General features: G+C 39.2%; 1 protein-coding gene across 23 annotated transcripts in view; it reads left to right on the top strand.

The window, feature by feature from the left end:
• Positions 1–19,674, top strand: part of MEF2C (myocyte enhancer factor 2C) — a 131,611-nt gene that overhangs the window by 76,921 nt on the left and 35,016 nt on the right. For 16 of the 23 annotated variants that reach the window (XM_035563234.2, XM_035563233.2, XM_035563227.2 and 13 more), the window contains one exon: positions 16,035–16,178. In XM_035563234.2, coding sequence (XP_035419127.1) covers positions 16,035–16,178 — 144 coding nt within the window. Of the gene's footprint in view, positions 1–16,034; positions 16,179–16,240; positions 16,379–19,674 lie in introns of all 23 variants that reach the window. The other 7 variants (XM_035563244.2, XM_050716601.1, XM_035563242.2 and 4 more) reach the window with 3 other exon arrangements.

The raw sequence follows: 19,674 nt of genomic DNA, 5'->3' as shown, positions 1-19,674 counted from the left end.
ACAAAGGCACGGCACGGGAGGTGCTTCATCACGAAACACCGGTGAGGATAGGGGTACAAAAAGTCTGGCTAGCCCTGACTTTCTGCCGACTTCGCCTGACCTGTTATAGGGAGCTCGCCTGCTTACCTTACCCATCTGTCTTGCACTAAGCAAAATATCTCACTTCTCTTCTCCCCTGGTCTGCACACAGGTAATGCTGTCTGTTCTTGAGATGTCTTCCCACAGTTTTCATAGTTCTGGCAAAAGCTCTGTTAAACTTCAGAATGTGCTGACTTTTATTCCTTGTTACTGTAAGAAGGAATAAATTAATTATTTATTTGTGTACTATAAAATTTGCATTCATCCTTTATGTATTATGTAGCTTGTATTGATTGGACTCCATTTGCCCTGAATTCAAGGAGGCCACTATGTATTTGTTTATATAAAAGACAATTGAAATTAATGTAAGTTACCAAATTTGCAAGGCTATAAAACCTCAAACACATCTGCTTTATTATTCTACATTTTTAATATTCACAAGTCTAGTGGTCAGCAATGAATTGAAGTCCATAGGCCAGAACTGTTAAGCATTTGCAGTAGTTAAACATCCATCGTTCCCTGAACAACAACAACAACAACAAAAAAAAAAAGCATTTAAAACAGGGTTTCAACCGAGATTTTCTTTATGCTGCAATTTCTAAATCCACAACTTCAGGTGGTTTTGTCTTTCTTTTTTAATTTTGCCATGGGTGTTTTTACATATGGTTACCAGTTAATGAAGGAGTAAACACACTATTCAAAGAAGTTGCATCATTTGTGCTCTAAATTTTAATTAACTGCATTAATGCTCTTGCATGATAGAGCGCAGTGTTAAAGGGAAAAATCTGTGATATATTGAATAGGCTTGCATTAAAAAAAATCACAAACCCATTATTTATATCGTCCTGTGTGATCTATAGACAACTATAATTACATTTTATAGTGCACTGTTATAAAAAATGTGCATGCACTTTACTTTGGGTTGTTAAAGTATATGTTTATTTCTTTGATCAAATGTTAGAGCACACAGGCAGTTCAAAGAAAGCAAATTATAGAAGAGTCAATAAGAGTATTTTAAACAACACACAGCTGTTATAGATTGATTCAAAAGAGATCAAAATCTTGACAAAGAAGCAATTCCTAATGGAATGTATGTTGTTTAAAGTGTATTTAGCTTACTACAATAGAATCATAGCTATAACATGACCAAACATAACAACACATAATTTATCCTTTCAGTTATAATCCAAGGTTTGGTTATTACATACTTGTAGCATGTTCAAACACTTATCAATAAAATAGAAGCTTTACACTTTTGTCTCCAGCAGTTGTTAAGTGTGCACTTTAGCATTTCCTCTGTATTTTTATAACCTATGTGAAAAGAAGCTTTCCTTCAAAAAAGTAAATTCTCCTACAACCCACATATATTGTTTAACTTGTGAATAAAAATTGTAATTATGCTCAGTTCTTTCCATCCTATATCCTAAAGCGTTTCAGAGAAGCAGCTAAACATAACCTTTAAAATACGGCAACAAAGGTCATTTAGCCAAAAGCCTAATTGTAGGCATATGAACTTTTTAAGAGACCTTGTTGTTCGATATTGAAGATTTGTAGGGGCCTGAACTGTGCTCACATAGGATGAACCCAATCTGGACCAAAATGGAGAGCCTTTTCCCTGTTTAAGCCCTCAAATATCTAGGAACTCTCAGTCGTCTCTGAATAAATCATCCCTGGCAAGCATTTTCTAGGTATACCTAATGCAATGCACAAACCAAGCTTTACGCAAAACGGATTCAGAAAATACTGCTGGTCCCCCATAACAAAGGAACAGAGACTACAGTTTTGTTCCTTTCTTTAAGCTTTCTTTCTGCATTTGAACAGAGTCTTTTTAATGTAAAATGCAAACACCACCTCCAGAGCAGAAATCAGATTTCAACAGACTCTCCCCTCAGATGAAAATGCTGTAACAAGCCACAGAGCTCTGTTGCCTATTGAGTTCTGTTTCTCTGACCCAACAAATGATGCATTTGCTAATACAAAAAAAAAAAAAAAAAAAGGAAAATATAACCAGGAAGTGTAGAGATTTAACCCATCTAGAACTATACAGAGCATGGGAAGTTGTGTAAATCCGAACCTTGATAGGAACATGGGAGATAATAATAATTTGATAATAATTTCAACAAATTCAGGTCAAGGAAGAAACCAAAAACTGTTTCCAGTTTTGTATCAGGTTTCTAAGGGCTAGTTATGATATGGAAAATCAGCAGCAGCTCTTTCTTAAAAGGAAAAGTGACTCTTCCTCAGATCTTTGAAAGACTGATTGTTGGAGAGAATGCCTGAATGCCCCGTAGGTCTTCATGGGTGAAGGTGTCTCTACAGTGTAACTTCTGATGAGGAATGGGATTTCTGAAACTGTGTTTGCTTGGTCTGGGTCACTCACATCCTAACCATGTGCTACTGGGCTTGGATCCTGATGTACAGCACCAAGCTCATACTGTGTCCTGTATAGGAAGCCTCACAGCCTACCAGTGAGAATGCCTCTCTGGAGGTCAGGTGCATAAATATTAACTATTGCCAAATTGAACTTTCTATGTCCCTAAATCCTTTACTGGACCTGTTCCATAGCCATTTCCTGTTACAAGGCCCTTTCTTGCAGCAAGGGAATTACAGCAGGGTGTGGACTGCTTTTTATGGCTTCACTGTAAGCTCATGGGTGCGTGTCAAAGCAATGTGGTCAAAAGGGAACACTCCTTAATGACCATTTTTCTACAGTGTCCCTTTAAAAAAATGTTTATTTTTCAAATGACCCTTAAAAAGGTGTGCTGTCATTTCTCTGTCCCTAGATGTCTTCATTTATAGCTTTCAGATGTTGGCAGGTATAGGGGTGTGTTCTGCCTAATTGGCTTCATTGGCCAAACTGTTGAATTGTGAGGACCCTTGTAGATACCTAGATATATATATATATATATACACACATATACACATATATACATATACGTATACACACATATATATATATATATATATACACAAATACATACCAACAATTCTGAGTTGGCCTGCATCAGCAGTAAGGAGTTCGTTTTCTAGAATGAAACTTCCCCGATGGTAATGCCCATAAGGGGTTCACAGCTGAAGCTGCACAGACATTTTATGCTGTAGGCTGAACAAAGGTAAGAAGCTTCTGGGCTTGGACTTCAGGTGAAATGCTGGGTCCCCAAGGGTTATACAAACCTCTTTCTCTTACAGAATAAATTTTTCATTCCCTTCCCATTAAGGAGTCTGAGAGTCCCTCCTACTCTTTCTGTACAATCTTTTTCATGGCAGAGATGTTCTTATTTCCATCTCTTCCTTAACTGACAGTGATGGAGCAAAACAGAGATGACCAAACATTCTGCAGTAACATCTGCTTCCTACTTATCTCCAAGACCAATTCACTAGCAGGAATAAAAGGAGTACTTATCCATTCCCCCCACTGATATTTTATTGAGGGATCTTGTGATCTAGCATACCCCAGGCAGAAACTTCTGCCAAACTTTGGAAACACTGTAAGTAAGCTTTGCTGTAGCATACTTGAAAGTTTCATGTTGTTGAGAAACTCCAAACAAACCTTAAGACTGTGAAACTGCCTGCAGAGACTAGGAACAAAATTGTGCAGTCCCAAACACAAGACGTTCCTATATCCCTGATTTTTTTATATATATTTTTTTTTCTTTATGTGCCTGATGTCTTCTTCATGGAAAGGATCTTGTAGCAGTGGTTTTCACTGAAATTTTAGTTATTTGGGATATTGCTTGTTCCATTTGCTACTGTAAATGCTGTGTGAAAGTCTGGGACCACAGAAGTCAGTTAAGATCTGCTTGCCAGGCCTTTGATTTTAAGATTTTTATAGTAAGAGGCAAAACCACATATATTTTGGGGCAAGCTCATCTTCAGTCTTGCCATAGTCTCTTATTTCTTCGGCACAATCAGCTTAATTTTAATTAAAAACTTAATTTTCATATTCAAATGTAAAGTAAATATTAGAGACCCTGTAGTATTCCTTAAGAAAAGCTCAATTCCTCACATGTAACATGGTTTTGTAAGACTGACTGAGGCTGTCTGAGGAAACAGCTGTGACAGCGTTATACCACCGAGTTATTTATTGCCTCTCCCCATCAGAGGTTACCAGCCTCTCAGCAGAGAGGGGAATGTATGCCCACCCCTCAGCTGCTCCACCTCCGCTGCTCGGGTACAGGCCAAGCAGCCTCAAGTTGCTCTCCTTGGGCAGCAATGCGAGGTAATTTACACCACAGTGGAAGGAGACACCAAAGCTGGTCTCCCAGAGCCCTCAGACATCCTCACAGAGACAGCACTGCCCACGCACTCGTTGCAGAGGGCTTCTTTCCACCTCCACCAAGTCACGGAGGAATGGAAACAGGCCTAAGCCTTGCTCGTTGGTCCTCCTGCAAAGCTAGTGGGCCCAGGGAGAAACATCTTTTGTAGCCCACATAATTCTCTGTGTGGGAATACCGTATGATTAAAGGCTTGAAGATTTCAGACAGCGGGGCTTTGGCAGGCCAATGTACCAATTCTTCTTTACAAAACTGTAATTTTGTCCAAAAAAAGAAATCCAGTTTTAAAATGAAAAACCCTACCAGTTAAAATATGCTTTAGCTGTTTCTAGAGGAGGCTGAAATTTTCACGGAAAGATGCTCAGTTTCTGAATGAAGACTTTTTTTGTTACTTGATTGTTTTTCTTGTCTGTTTTACCCTCTCCACCATTATTCTTCTAGTATGTCCGTAAACTTTGCTCTCATGTCCACATTTGTGGTCAAACTGTTCTAACTGCAGTCTGCTTGCCTTTCTCAAGCAGTGACAATACTAGAAGTGCTCTGTTCCTCAAGTTTTTTCCCCTACCAGAGTGCTGAAACTGACCATTGTCATGTTAGTTCAACTTAGCCTGTACTCAACAAAGCTACAGCAGGTAGCATGTAAACCCTTTTTTTGCAGGTATTTGTGAGTTGTCTGAAGGACTGGCTTCCTGGGATAATCATCCAGTCTGGTAGTTTCATCCAGCTCCTCCACACAACTTCTCACTGTAAGCTCGCACTCCTTCTTTGGTTAGTATTTAGTTGAGATATCTGTAAGTTTCAACTTGAAAAGTTGCTGTCTGAATCTTGCTACTTCTGTAGGATTTTCCATGGGAAAACAGGACCCACTCCTTTGTTACTTGCAGATGACACTGTGGTAAACAGACAAATGTATATCATAGTCTGGAGATTCTAGCAGCTGTTTAACGATAGATACAATTTTCACAAATGTTTCTGGTAAATAACAGAACTCATATAAATTGTTGGTCTAACAGGGAAAGGAAAAGAAAAGAAAAAAAAAAAGACGTCTTAAATCAAGTATGAAAGTCTGCATTGAGTCATCTGTTTTCACAGTTAAAACCATAGGCCAATTTTTCCTCTCAAATAGCGCTCACTCACTCTAAGCCTTGTGGAGAGATTTCCTTCTCTTTCTCCTTGGTGAAGACTTGACTCTATCAGCAGAACAGGGAGCTGATGGTTATTGCTTTGTTGCTATTTAAGACCTCCATCTTCCAAAAGAACAGAAGGCTAGAGTTTCAGAGATCTAACCTCTATTATAATTCACCATTTAAAATATATATATATATTGATTTGGACATTTTTACCAACGGATAAAACAACTATGGTAGTACAAAAATAAAAGGGGATGTTCTTTTGCCTTTAAAAGGAACAGCTATTCAGCAACATTTGCTCATTGTCATATTTGTAGGGTTTTTTGTTTGTTTGTTTGTTTGTTTGTTTTGTAATAACCTGCAATTTGATCTGCTGTAAAATAAATGTTCAAATTCTGAGAAGAAAAAAAAAAAAAAAAAACACAACCCTCTGTTCAGAACATTGATACATTCAAGGTTTTTATGGGAGACCTCCAAAGAAAACCCAGGTGCTGAAGGAAGTGGTGTTCTTGCCTCAGTGGGTGGCATTTTCACTGCTGAGTCAGTACTGCACCAGTTCAGTGCTGCTGGAGGTGCTCTGTTTCAGATGAAATGGAAAAGCAAAATGTTGTGGTCATCAAAGATTCCCTGGTCCCCTGACTAAGAATAAAGGTGTTTGCCCCTGGTCAAGGAAATATTCCATAACTTATATCCTATGTTACAGCTTTATTTGTCAGAGATATTTGCCATTTCTCCTCCTGGAAACTTCATTGCCTAGTATAGCTGACACAAGTTGACGATGTATTCACCCCAGAATGGCTGCATTTTTAATGATGTGTGAAGCAGTCCTAAAACATACAATTTCAAGAGTCTCTTTAGGATCTTCTAGAACATAGATAATGTTCAAAATGTATGCAAAGTATACCTCGTTATCAGCTGCCATTCTTTCTGTAATAAGTTTTTTGTAACAAAAGATTCTGTAAAATATGCATTACTTTGTTTATCATGTTTCTCAAGTATTTTGAATATGGCATTTAGTATTAAAGGTTACCATTTATATCATGGAAAAACACCAGCTGCATTTGAAATAGTTAATTGTTTCTGCAGCCATTTATATTAAGCACTGCATATTTCAAATACTGTGTGCTTGAAGCAATAGCAACCCTGATGTAACAGACTTGGTAACACCACTTTACATCTAGAATAACTCAACTGGTGTCTTTACAGCTGTTCCAGCCACAGATTTACACTAGTGTAAATGAGATCTGACTTCAGCCTTGCATTTGTGTATATATCTGACTAAATTAGACACAAATGAAAATGTTGAGGGCAGCACTCCATCTGGAAGGGATGGAGTCAGTGGAGAAGGATTATAGATAGACAAACATAAAAAGGAGGGAAATAACAACCTGTTGATGATTACAGTGTTTATTTTTAAGTGGCCTCATATTCCCTAAAGAAGCTGAGATGGTTCTGCTGAACTACTGTAAAGTTTATTTTTCCATTCATACACTTTCTGTGTCTGGCAGCAAAACCTAGTACAAATCAAATATACTATGTCTCACAATATCTTCTTCTGTTTTAAATATGCCCAATAAAGTTTAGAGAAAATCTGGCCTTTTAAATACTTCATATACTTTAACTGTTTTGAAAAGTCAGTTAAAGACATAATGGACTGATACCATGCTGTGGCCCAAGGGCAAGAGGCAAGCCAGAGATTCATCTGTTCTGGCGTCAGGCCATCCTTGCATCCCTTGGCAGACAGACTGCTTGCAGGCTGGTGGTGCTTCTGCCTCAAAGCTTCTGCAAGTAGCCAGGATGCAGAAGCGCTGTCTTCACGGGGTCGTCCCACAAATACTGACCCGTGTGAAACCATGGAAATCTATTTTCTGTAAACCCACATCCCAAGACAGAGAATGGAAAGCTGGGTATTTGCCACAGTGCTGTGGCGTTGACCTTCATTCTGCAGATGGTCGTTGAACCATAGGATTAGGTTTGGAAAAGCCCTCTGTGATCATCTGGTCCAACCATCATCCTACTACCAATGTTACCCACTAAATCATGTCCCTAAGGTCATGGTGCTATGGCCCAAGGCATGCATATGTAGACAGGGCAGCGTGCATAAAGAGTGCTGGCAAGAACTGGGAGCAGGCTGATGTTTTCTGTCCTAACCCACATCTTCCGTATTTCCATTAGTTGAACGCAGGGCCTGCAACTGGTCTTTGGGTCCCCAGTCTGAGGTTATAGTCACAGAGTTGCACAAGGAACAGTGAGACGTGTTTGATCCTAAAACACAAATATCCTGAGAATACCTTTGATCTAGGTAAATAATCTGCTAATTTAGTGTATGAAGCACTAAAGTCAATCTCAGAGAAGTTGTCTGGTTTTGGTTTTTTTTGTTTGTTTGTTTTGGTTTTTTTTAACACAGCAGAGCTGCACACAATTTTAATTTTAACCCCGTCTTTGGGTGGAAGGGGTGCATTTGATAGTACAGTAAATTTTGACTAACATCTAAAACATCTATTTTTTTTTACTGTTTCAATCTTATGTAGGGATTTAAATCATCTGCAGGGATGATTTTATCAGAAGGTGTAATCACAACTACGTTGGCATTGCATTTATGTCACTAATCCTATCACCATGGCAGTGGTGCATTGGTAAAGTGCTGGGGACAGGGCTGGGGACAGGGACAGCCACCCATGGATGGCAGTGATGCACAGCCTCACTCACTGCTGCCTGTGCCTGTCCCTGCCATCAAAGCCAGGAAATGTGATCTCCTCCACTGAGGGTAATGCAAGAATCCTACCTCAGCTGCCCACAGGATTTGTGGGGTCTTCAGACCTGCAAAGACAGATGAGGATAATCTTGAGGGATAAGGAAATGACCCTACTTAGAGTCCCAGGAATTATTCAGATTTAAATTCTTAATAAATGTGATGATGGACGGGAATGTTTTCCACCCCCCATGAAATAACTGTGAGCATAGCGGTGTGAGCTGCGTTATGTGCAATGACAGAAATTTCAATACAAAGCTTTAATGCCAGCATCATCATGCGATTTGGTTGTGTTTCCTTCTGAGAAAACCCAGAAAGATGCATGGTTTAGATTAGTTGCTATGAGATCTCTGAATTTGACATATCCATCTTCTGTCTGTACTTTTATAAAGCCAACGTTGTCCTGCATAATGCAAAGCCTGGCAAGTTGAACCTGCTTGGCCTCTAGTAGGGAGCAAACCTCCACCCTCTCCCCACCTCCAGCCTCCCTGTCTCCCCAAAAGGCAGTCCAGGCAGCAAGGATGCGCAGAAGCTCCCTCGTGCCTGAGTCACCTAGCAGAGCTACAGGGAGGAGAAGCAAACGCCCCACTGTCCCAGTGCTCTTTGTGAACACCGTGGATTAATTTGGGTTTGTACCTGCATGACAAAATATTATGGAGGATATGTCTTGGCCCGTGTCAGGAGCAGGAGTAGAAAGGAACAGGCTGAACTTTGCAAGCAGGTGGAAACCTCGCAGCCCGAGGAGCTTGCAGTATATACATACAGGCATTCATAACACGCTGGTTGATCATCCTAAAGCAAAGAGAAGCAGATGCTACTGGCACAGGGTGTCAGCATTGTTTGGTTTCACAAGAGGTGTGATTAGAGAATGTACTTGAAGGAGGAGAGAATAATCACTTGGCATGCAAAAATGAGCCACAAATCCAAGCTGAGGGTTGGTGTATTGTAGTGAAAAACACGCTTATGTGTATTCATTTGAAGAAGACAGACGTACAGGACCAGACAATGGAAAATTTTTTTTTTCTTTGACACTTATGTGAAAATAAAATAGTAACAAAAAGGTTAACATGTGGTTCCAGAAGTTCAGCTATTGTATAAGCCCTGTAGCTTATTTCAAAAAAGGCATAAACCACAAAATCATTTTACGATTTATACAAAAGAGGTAAGAAATGTTCCATTTTTCTCTGTTACTGGTATACATTTTTTTTTCTGCCTGGAGCTTGTTAGATAACAGTAAGTATAATAATGTTTTATCTGATTCTCCTAAACATGCAATTAAAGTGCATTAGTACCAGCATACTAGTTTATGTTCATTATTCAATGTAAAAATCTAAGAACTCTACATTAATGGAACATAAAATTTCAGATTTTAGTTACACAGAAGTCAGGGAATTCAGATGGACGGTTCCCATAGCAACCTATCTCTTCCTCTTTGTGTTTTTCATTTCACTAGAATCTTTCATTACTTGATTGCACCATACATTGTACAGTGCAATTTCATCATAAAATTTCATCATTATATAACTGTGCAAGAGAAGACAGTGAAGGTTGTCTTCACTCCACACTTGCTAACTTTAACGTTTCTGTTGCACAGAGAGCAAACAGATGCTTAAATGAATCAGGCCCATGATTTAAATATTTCCTGCATTTTAGAGGGTCTCCATAAATTTGGCTGGGTGCTTTGGAATGGCTATTAATGCTAAAGCAATTGAACACAATAGCATATGATTTCTTTATAATTGGTTATTGTCTGCCCTGCCACGTAGATATGTGGCTCCAGTGAGCAAAACAGAGACCAAACCATTTTTCATTTGTGGCTGGAAGATTTCTCCTATCCAGATACAGGAAAGAGATAGTGGAAAATAGAGGGCATTTGTGGTTTTTGTCTCCTGACAGTTGCATATAATATACCAAATTACATCTTTGTGGATTCTCATGGTTGCTAGTGAGGTTATCAGTTAGAGATCATTATGGTAACCTCTAGACAACATAACAAATACGGGAATTAGTAAAAGCAGACCTGCAATTCTCAATTTTTCTGTAGTGGAAGTTTTGAGTACAGATGAAATGACAATGAGATAGTACTTTTCGTAACACAAATGAAGATAGTGATTAACCTTGTAACGGCTAGTTGAGTCTTTCATCCACTGGATATATAAATGGAACATGCAGAGTGGGCTAGTCTAAACTTTTTGGGCACCTTATCAGCTGACCTGGTCTTTTACTTTGACAGCTAATGTAAGCATTTCCAGCCCAAATATCTGTGGCTTTTCAAGCCCCAGAGCGTTTTGGAGATCAGCTCCACGGTAGATAAAGCTATTAAGAAGAAAGAAGAAACCCCTCTACAAAGATCAAAGCTGAACACACTAAAAGATGGGATGAAAAAAAAAAAAAAAACTGGCTTTTTCCATTTTTCGTGTTAAAGAAATGCTAAAAGAAGATTGTACTGCACAAACAAAGAAAATGAAAGGCTTTTCCTCCTCAAGAGCCTTCAAATTGTGATGACTTCCATTGCCTTGATAAAACCACACCCAGCTGATAGTGCCACATTTTCTTTTGTGCTTTTGTAGTGATTATAAATTTTGCATGAAGTGAAAGTAAATAGTTGTTTATACTTCATTTTACAGCAGCCAGTATGTCACTAAGTCAGCACTTCTCCTCAGAGATTTATAGAGCAGGATTTAGGCTAAATTGCTGGCATATGAGATTTCAGACAAAGGTTGTTTTCCTTTAACCATTTTGTTTTTCAAATGCCGTGGCTGATTTTAGATTATTGGAGTCCAATATAATTACTTCTTTAATTGCTTGGAAAAAGTAGATCTTCTGTAGCACACACACAAAAAAAAAAAAAAAAAGGCTTATTTTCTTTAAAAATAACTGAAATCTGGCTTGGGGTTCTCTAGAATGCAATGCACTATACAATTGTGTAATTTTATCCTCTTAAAAATTCCCTGAACAGTCATTAAATTTTTGGAAACTAGCTTATCTCCAGGAGGATGCTATAGGTCTGGCTACTTTCCAGGGTTTGCAAGAGGCTATGACAGCTTAACATGATAAGAAAAATTGTTTCTAAGTCACTGAAAGACTGGGTCAAAGACCCTAGCCTGCTGAAACCCAGTTGGCCTTCTTAATGACTCTATTCTTCTCTGAGGTCCAGAATCAGCCTCTGTAATCAAGAGGTGACACAGAGCCGAGGAGGAGAGGGAAAGTTTGACATGGAGTCCAGGGAGCTTGTGAATAAAGAGGGATCTGTTAGATATCGGTCAGTGCCACTTTTAGTTGTGTTATACCAAGTATCAGATGTGTTGAAGCACAATAGTAAAAGAGCTTTATGAGAGGTACGAGTTTGGTAATAATGTGGAGAGTAAAGTATACACAATGCAGCAGAACAGACAAAACGGTATTGCATGATGAGAAGCCAGAGATAATGATAAGATGCTTAGGATCATTATATTTGTCCTGAATACCACTCGTTACCTTACTGCAGAGGATAAGTATGTCACTTTTAGCGTGCTACCCTCGTCAGAGGAGGACCGTGTATTTGTGCGTATGTGTGTCTGCACAGTCTACTAGTCTGTTCTTCTGTCTTTTTCCTTATAACCTTTTCATTCTTTATTTAGTGCCAAGGAAATCTGGCACAAAAGGAGAGACAAAAGCAGGGGTCTTACAGACAATGAAATACCAACAAGGTTCATGAAAATGTTGTGTTCCTGTGCAGAAAAAGAAATCAGGAAAGTATTCCCAGAAAACATCCCAGCTGAAGGTAGGGTTGCAGCATGATTCCTTACACACAGAGGTAACAATGAATCTACAGAAGGATGGGCAGGAGGCAAGAGATGCCCCGAGAGACCCAGAGACAGGAAATCTTCTCTGTACATTGCACTTTTCCCCCAAAATGCAATTCATACAGAACAAGGCATTAGTTCCAGCACTCAAAAAGCTAGAGCTGGGCCTCTAACTGCAGCACACTTGTGGATAATTACGTTGCCTAACCTTATCACATTGCAATTCAGGGGAGGTGGGCAGGGAGAAGGGCACAGGATCATTGAGCTGGACTAGCCCTGTCAGCCAAAGCACCAGCCAACCACACTGGATTGGTGAGTTTTGCAAGGGGAAATTTTGCCTCTACTCTGTTAAAGTTAATTTGGGGTAGAATACCAGCATGGTTTTGCTGATTTTGGTCTTTGAGTTTGTTGTGGTTTAACACCAGCAGGTAGCTCAGCACCACCACACCACTTTCTGATTTCCCCTCCACAAAAGAATTGGGGCAGAAAATATGCAAAGATTAAAAAAAAAAAAAAAAGCGCATGGGTTGAGAAAAGGACAAGGAGATCCCTCACCAATTACTGTCATGGACATAACAAACTCTGCACAGGAAGATTAATATAATTTATTGCCAACTAACAACAGACTAGAGCAGTGAGAACTAAAAGCAAACTAAAACCACCTTCCCCCCATCCACCCTCTTCCAGCTCATCCCTCCCGAGTGGCACAGGGGAACAGGGAATGGGGGCTGCGGTCAGGCCCTAACACTTCGTCTCCGCTGCTCCTTCACGGTCCCTCTCTGCCCCTGCTCCACGTGGGGTCCCTCCCACGGGATGCCGTCCTTCCTGAACTGAGCCTGCGGGGGCTGCCCACAGGCAGCAGCTCTTCAAGAACTGCTCCCACACGGCTCCGTACCACGGGGTCCATCCATCCCCCAGAAGCAAACTGCTCCAGCATGGGTCCCCCACGGGTGGGCAGCAGCTCCCCCCAGGCCCCCTGCTCCTGCGTGGGCTCCTCTCCACGGGCTGCAGCTCCGGCCCGGGGCCTGCTCCTGCAGGGGCTCTCCATGGGCTGCAGCCTCCTCCAGGCCACATTCACCTGCTCCAGCGGGGGCTCCTCCACGGGCTGCAGCATGGAGATCTGCTCCACGTGGGACCCATGGGCTGCAGGGGGACAGCCTGCTCCACCAGGGGCCTCTCCATAGGCCACAGGGGAACTGCTGCTGTGTGCCTGGAGCACCTTCTGCCCTCACCTCGGGAGCTGCAGGGCTGCTTCTCATTCCTTGCTCACCCAGCTGCTGTAGCACAGAAGATTTTTGTTTTCCCCTTTCTTCAATCCGCTCTCCCAGAGCCCAACCAGAGTTGCTCACGGCCCAGCTCTGGCCAGTGGCAGATCCCTTTTAGAGCAGCTGAGCTGGCTCCTCTCTGACATGGGGCAGCTGCTGAGCTCTGCTCACAGAGGCCACCCCTGCAGCTCCTCTGATACCAAAACATTGCCATGTAAACCCAATTGGTTTACTGTGCCTGCTAAGTTTATGAATATAAAATGGATTAGTTATTTATATATAAAATGGAATTTTCATTTTTACAGCATTGTATTGTGTCTATTAACTCTAAAACAACGGCTGATTGCAGATGTCCTCTTTATAATTGGTTTGTTTCAAGCTATTAGCAATAGAAATCAAACTTGACTCTGTCTTGTAGCTAACATCTGAACCATAAAGGAGAGATAAGTGGGTGTGGAGAAGTGGAGAGTCATTCAAGTTATCTCGTCTTCTTAAGGTTTGATTCAAATGCATTTATAATTTTGTCTGTGAGTCAGGAATAGCTCATAGGATTAAACCTGAAGTTTTATAGATATGCATTTTGAAAAGCTCTGCGTTGAGCAAGCCTTCCACAATTACCAAAATGTGTTTGAGAGGTCCACAACATGAACTTGGAAGGCTCCGATCTCATAAGGGTTAGCACCACCATTTTGTTGGCGTGAAGAAAATATGAGATTCAAGTCATGTGTCTCCACAAGTTAAGTAGCATTATGGCTTCTGCAGGAATAAGATGGCCTTTTTCTTCAGTCTTGTGTAAGATACAGAAATGAAGTCTAATTTTTAGTATATAAATGCAGTAATACAGAATCAAAGTATGAAATTGTAGTACTTGGGGATTTAACAGTGCAAAATTGGGCATTGCCATAAAGAAAGCAATTAGGGAAAGTACTTTTCCAAAGAAACAAAAAGCTCAGAGTAGAGGCAGTCTTTCTTAGGAGGCAAAAAGAAACCAGGTAGAGCATCAGACACTAATCACACAGCATCAGCATAGCCACTTAACAACACAGGAGTGCTATGTAATCTATGTGTTGTAACTGAGATTTCTCAGCCAGGCTTCAACTGAAACCTAACTGTGAGCTGTCTGATAATGTTTGTAGACAGCCAAATGGACTCTTTGAAGCGTTTTGGACCAAAGAACTCTTAAAGCTAAATTTGAGAAATCTTACAAATATTGACTTGTGGACAGTCCACAAGGACCTGCTTCTCATATTCTTTTACCTTTATGCAGTGGGTGACTGGTAGATCAGTTAAAGCCTGTTTGAGGCCAGGCAACATTTCTAAATTGTTAGCTACTGATTTTATTTTGTTTTTATCTTTTTCATCTCTGTTATTTATCTTGGTGATGATGTTCATGGTTCTGAGCATTGATTTGAGCTGCTGAACCTGAAATTCATCTGTTTTGACTCTTTACTAAACATCTGTTCTAGCAGTGCTTTTTCCTGTATGTTAAACTTCAGCACTATACATTTGTAGCATACTGGAGTCAATAAAAAGTAAACACTATGTCTAGAAGCTCTGAATCAGTATTTCACAGCCATGTTCACAACTCTCTCCTCCCACTTGTCCTGCCAAAAACATGCATTTAGGAATGGCAGGGCACTGTTAATGTCATCCCTTACATCAAATTCAAAGGAAGAATTCGATTTAGTTACTCCTTCTTCTTCTGTGAAGAACATGAATTGCTGTCTGCTTCTTTTCTTTTCTTTTCTTTTTTCTTTTCTTTTCTTTTCTTTTCTTTTCTTTTCTTTTCTTTTCTTTTCTTTTCTTTTCTTTTCATTTTTCTTTTCTTTTCTTTTCTTTTCTTTTCTTTTCTTTTCTTTTCTTTTCTTTTCTTTTCTTTTTTCTTTTCTTTTCTTTTCTTTTCTTTTCTTTTCTTTTCTTTTCTTTTCTTTTCTTTTCTTTTTTCTTTTCTTTTTCTTTTTCTTTTTCTTTTTCTTTTTCTTTTTCTTTTTCTTTTTCTTTTTCTTTTTCTTTTTCTTTTTCTTTCTTTTTTCTTTCTTTTCTTTTTCTTCTTCTTTTCCTTTTCCTTTTCCTTTTCTTTTTCCTTTTCCTTTTCCTTTTCCTTTTCCTTTTCCTTTTCCTTTTCCTTTTCCTTTTCCTTTTCCTTTTCCTTTTCCTTTTCCTCTTCCTTTTTTCTTTTTCTTTTTCTTTTTCTTTTTCTTTTTCTTTTTCTTTTTCTTTTTCTTTTCCTTTTCCTTTTCCTTTTCCTTTTCCTTTTCCTTTTCCTTTTCCTTTTCCTTTTTCTTTTCCTTTTTTCTTTTTCTTTTTTTTTTCCATTTCTTCCTCCTATATCTTTCTTTAGTAAAAAAGGAAAACACAGGTATTCCAGTCTAAACAGTATGTGTCCTTTGCTGTTAGTGTTTATTCATATGTGTAAATACATTTAAATGAATTGCTTTCTGGGTGGGTATCTTAACATCTTAATGCTATCAGATGTGGTGGGAGTGGAGGGGTACTAGCACAGGCACTTTGCCATATTGCTAGCTTCATTCTTTTTTGACAGCTTCCAGTTTCAGAGGGAGGAGGTCTGTATAGTCTTGTCTTGCTACTCATACCAGGAGACCTATAGCATCACTGTGGTGTAGACAGTTTCTTTCCCTAAATTATAATGTAAAACCTTCCACCTCTGGATGGTTTATGTTACTCTAACACTGCTGAGTCTTTCTTGCAGCATATGTCAAGGATTGAACTTTCCAAATTATGTATTTCAGACATTGAGAAAGAAAGGACTTAATGGCTGTGACAGTCCAGACCCCGATGCAGACGATTCAGTAGGTCACAGCCCTGAGTCTGAGGACAAGTACAGGAAAATTAATGAAGATATTGATCTAATGATCAGCAGACAAAGATTGTGTGTAAGTATTCTGAGCTCCCATTCATTTTTTTTTACTTTTTGATATTTCTCTGAACCTGGCAGGCATTGAACAAGAAAGAAAACAAAGGTTGTGAAAGCCCCGATCCTGACTCCTCTTACGCCCTCACCCCACGCACTGAAGAAAAATACAAAAAAATTAATGAAGAATTTGATAATATGATCAAGAGCCATAAAATACCTGTAAGTACCAAAGGTTAGATGGCTGTCTGCTGATAACTGCTGCAGTAACAAACCATAACCCTTTCAGTTCTGGCTTCTTAAGGAAAACATTTCAGCTGGAAACAGGCTTTAATAGCTCGATATATAATTAAACACTGTGGTCAGAAAATTTCACACAACATATTTTTTTTCCAAGTCGCTACCTCTGACACGCAGACAAAGCATACTATAGGTGAAACCTACAGAAGGAAGTGAAATGTACATATATACATTATATTCACTTGATTTACAGAACTGTTTTACCACACCACTTGCACAAATTATACCTAAAAAATAACGATGGAAATCTTTCTTTGTGGACAGGCTAACAAACCCACAGAATACTTTCTGTGGTGATATAGAAAAAACGATGTAGAACTGAAATTCCTTTATATATAGCAATTAGTACATTCTGTGCGTGTCACTTCAGTTCTCAAGTGTCTCTGCCAAATTCAGTTTCAGCACTGAAGGGTTACAGCTACTTGCTCGCTGCAGAGAAACAGACTGCATGAGAGCCTAATGGTAGGATTCAGACATGTTTGTGTGTTGGGGTGATTTTACAGCTTTATCAGAGAATTTGCTTTGACCTCATCAGCATTTCTTTAATGCTTTAACATGAGCTAAATTTTGTTTTAACCAAGTCAAAATTTCTAACCATCAGTCATATGCCTTGCCAGATATCTAAGAGAAATAACTCTGCATGTGCTACTTTGTTTGCACAAGATATACAGGGGGAAAACACTTTGTCATTATGCTTAATACAAGATTTTAAAAACTGACAAAAAGAATATGGAGGTTATGAAGACTATATATTTGGCCCTTCTTCTGTATGGAAGAAAGGGTAGCAGTCCAAAGATTTGCCCAGGTCCAAGGAAGCATCTGAATTTGGATAGATAACTGCTTGCTTGTAGGAAAGATCATTTGGATGTGTTCCTTGCTCATTCCCACATGAGGCTGTATGGTTAGCTACCAAAGAGGATGTCTACTCACCCAGAATGACGAAGTTGTTTCTGTAGTGCTAGTCAATTTTGTGATCAAAACCTGATATCCAAGCTGAGGGTACCTCTTAAGGATGCTCTGATTCTATCTCATGCGGTGTACATGTTCTTCCCATGAATTCCCAAGAGAAAAAAAAATCACCCAAGTTAATTAAAATATGAAGAAGTTTTGACATCCTGTCAAACATGTTTTTGCAAAAATCATAATAGTAATAAAGATTTTTCAGGTAGTCCACAATGGCACCAAATTTGACAACTGAGTGTTGGGAATGACTTCTTAAGAATGCCCAACATGTATATGGAACATCAGGGAGGTATAAATGTATATTCCACCCTTCTTACCTCCCTTTGTATTTACTTCATTTATGTAGGTGTTTTTCTGAACAAAATAGTTTTAAAGCTGTCACCACGAGTTTGGTTTCTCAGGGTGGAACTCAGTTTGACAAATAATGACTGCAACATTTAGTGTGACTGCTATAAGCTAAAATGCTTAGCCCTTTTTCACATCAAAATCTTAGCCATCACTATTCCTTTCCTCTTTCAAGAATGACCTTTGCTTTGTTCAAATCAAAGTGACAAAAATTTCAATCCGATAGGATTTAACCAAGAAACTCTTCCACCTTTGAATAGGGTTTGAGATGATTCTTCAGATCATCTGTTTCTCTCATGCGTTCTCTCTTTTCTTTTGACAAAGCAGCTCATGTTATAACCATTTATAGTTAAGACATGGAGGGAAAAAGAAAAATGACAAGAAAATTCATTTCTGGCTGGTAGTGAGTTCCATCACTTACTTTACCTTCTAAGCATTTGAGAAAATCACCTTAACAACACTGAGAAAGTTCAAGGAATTAAAAACAGCATAGTTAATCTACACATGGTACGTCACATTCGCCCTCCCAAAAAATTAATGAAATTTCTCTCTACTTGTTTTCATTAAACCTGCCACTTTTATATCAAATATAGTCCTGTTTGGCCATTAATTTATTGATTGTCTTGCTTTCCTGATCTGGATTTTGGTTACAATGTAACTTCCTACCTTGCTGGGATGTTACGAGGTACAATGCATTATCTTTCTGTGAAATTGCTTTAGAGGTGCTTCAGAGACACAGAACTACAAAACGTCACCATTTCTTTTTGTGTAAGACAGGATATCCCTTCTTTGAATACTTCACACAGAGTTAAAGGCCTGTGTGCTCCATCAAGCTGCTTACCACAAAAGGAAGAGTCAGTAGGTGATGTCCCCTAATGCAACAGGAGCTCCTTCTCTTAGCATAAGCCTAGATTTTACGGGCAAGGTGGAGCTCAAAGCTTGTACATAACTGATATTTGTATACATAAGACATCAACCTTAACTGTACAATTCAGAATATCCTCAGGGAAGTCAGAGAAGTTATATTCATTTGCTTGTGATCATCAAAGGTAGCCAAGAAATTTCGGGGGAAGAAAGCAAAATTAAACGAAAAGTCAACAAGTCATTAAATCACTATTTACAAAAAGATGCAAAACGATGCAAAGCCTATGCCTCATCTTGTAAGAGAACAAATCTGCTGCCAAATGACAATAAAATTGGCTTTTCCTCCTAACAGCTAAGGCCAATAATGTTTCCTCAGATAATTTTCTGGGGATAAGTATTTATATTGTTCTAAAACATCTGATAATAATTACACATTTATTTGTAGTTTTCATGAGTGATGAAAGCAGAGGAGACAGAAATAGTCCTCTAGAAGGGAGCTATAAGTATCTCTGTCTCTAAATAAATGAAAATCTAGTTGAACATGGGAGAGGAAAAAAAACAATATTTAACACAGAATGTTTGGCCCATGAATTTTCAAGGGTTTTGAGTTCCCAGCATTTTGCTTTGTACAACACTCTTCAGCATGTGGAGCTCACATCTAACATAGAGTGCTGGACACTGGCACTTCCCTTTCAAGTAAGCAATCTGCTCTCTTTAGCAATTTTGTCCAAAGGAGAAAAGATGGGAAAAAGACTAAAATGTGACAAAGCTGCATACATGTTAAGAGTAAGACCGTGTCTGTGTTAGTAAATGAACAGCAAAGAGCACTCTGAGGCAGCAGAAGGCACTTATCTCTGCAGCGAATTGTTTGAACAGTCCCTGGCATGCTTTTGGCACAGGCCAAATAAAGCTCTCCCAGACTGTTTCTTAGCTCTATTTGGTAGTTAGCCCAGGCCAGGAACAATTCCCAGTTGTCAGCTTATATGTAGCCATGATGTTGTCAAGGTTGAGAAAGTTTAATAGTATGAACATGTACTGCCCTGTGG

Source organism: Cygnus atratus, chromosome Z (genome assembly GCF_013377495.2).
Source record: "Cygnus atratus isolate AKBS03 ecotype Queensland, Australia chromosome Z, CAtr_DNAZoo_HiC_assembly, whole genome shotgun sequence".
Classification (NCBI taxonomy): Eukaryota; Metazoa; Chordata; class Aves; order Anseriformes; family Anatidae; genus Cygnus; species Cygnus atratus.
Note: the sequence above shows the minus strand (reverse complement) of the source record. Positions and strands in the feature narration are given on the sequence as shown.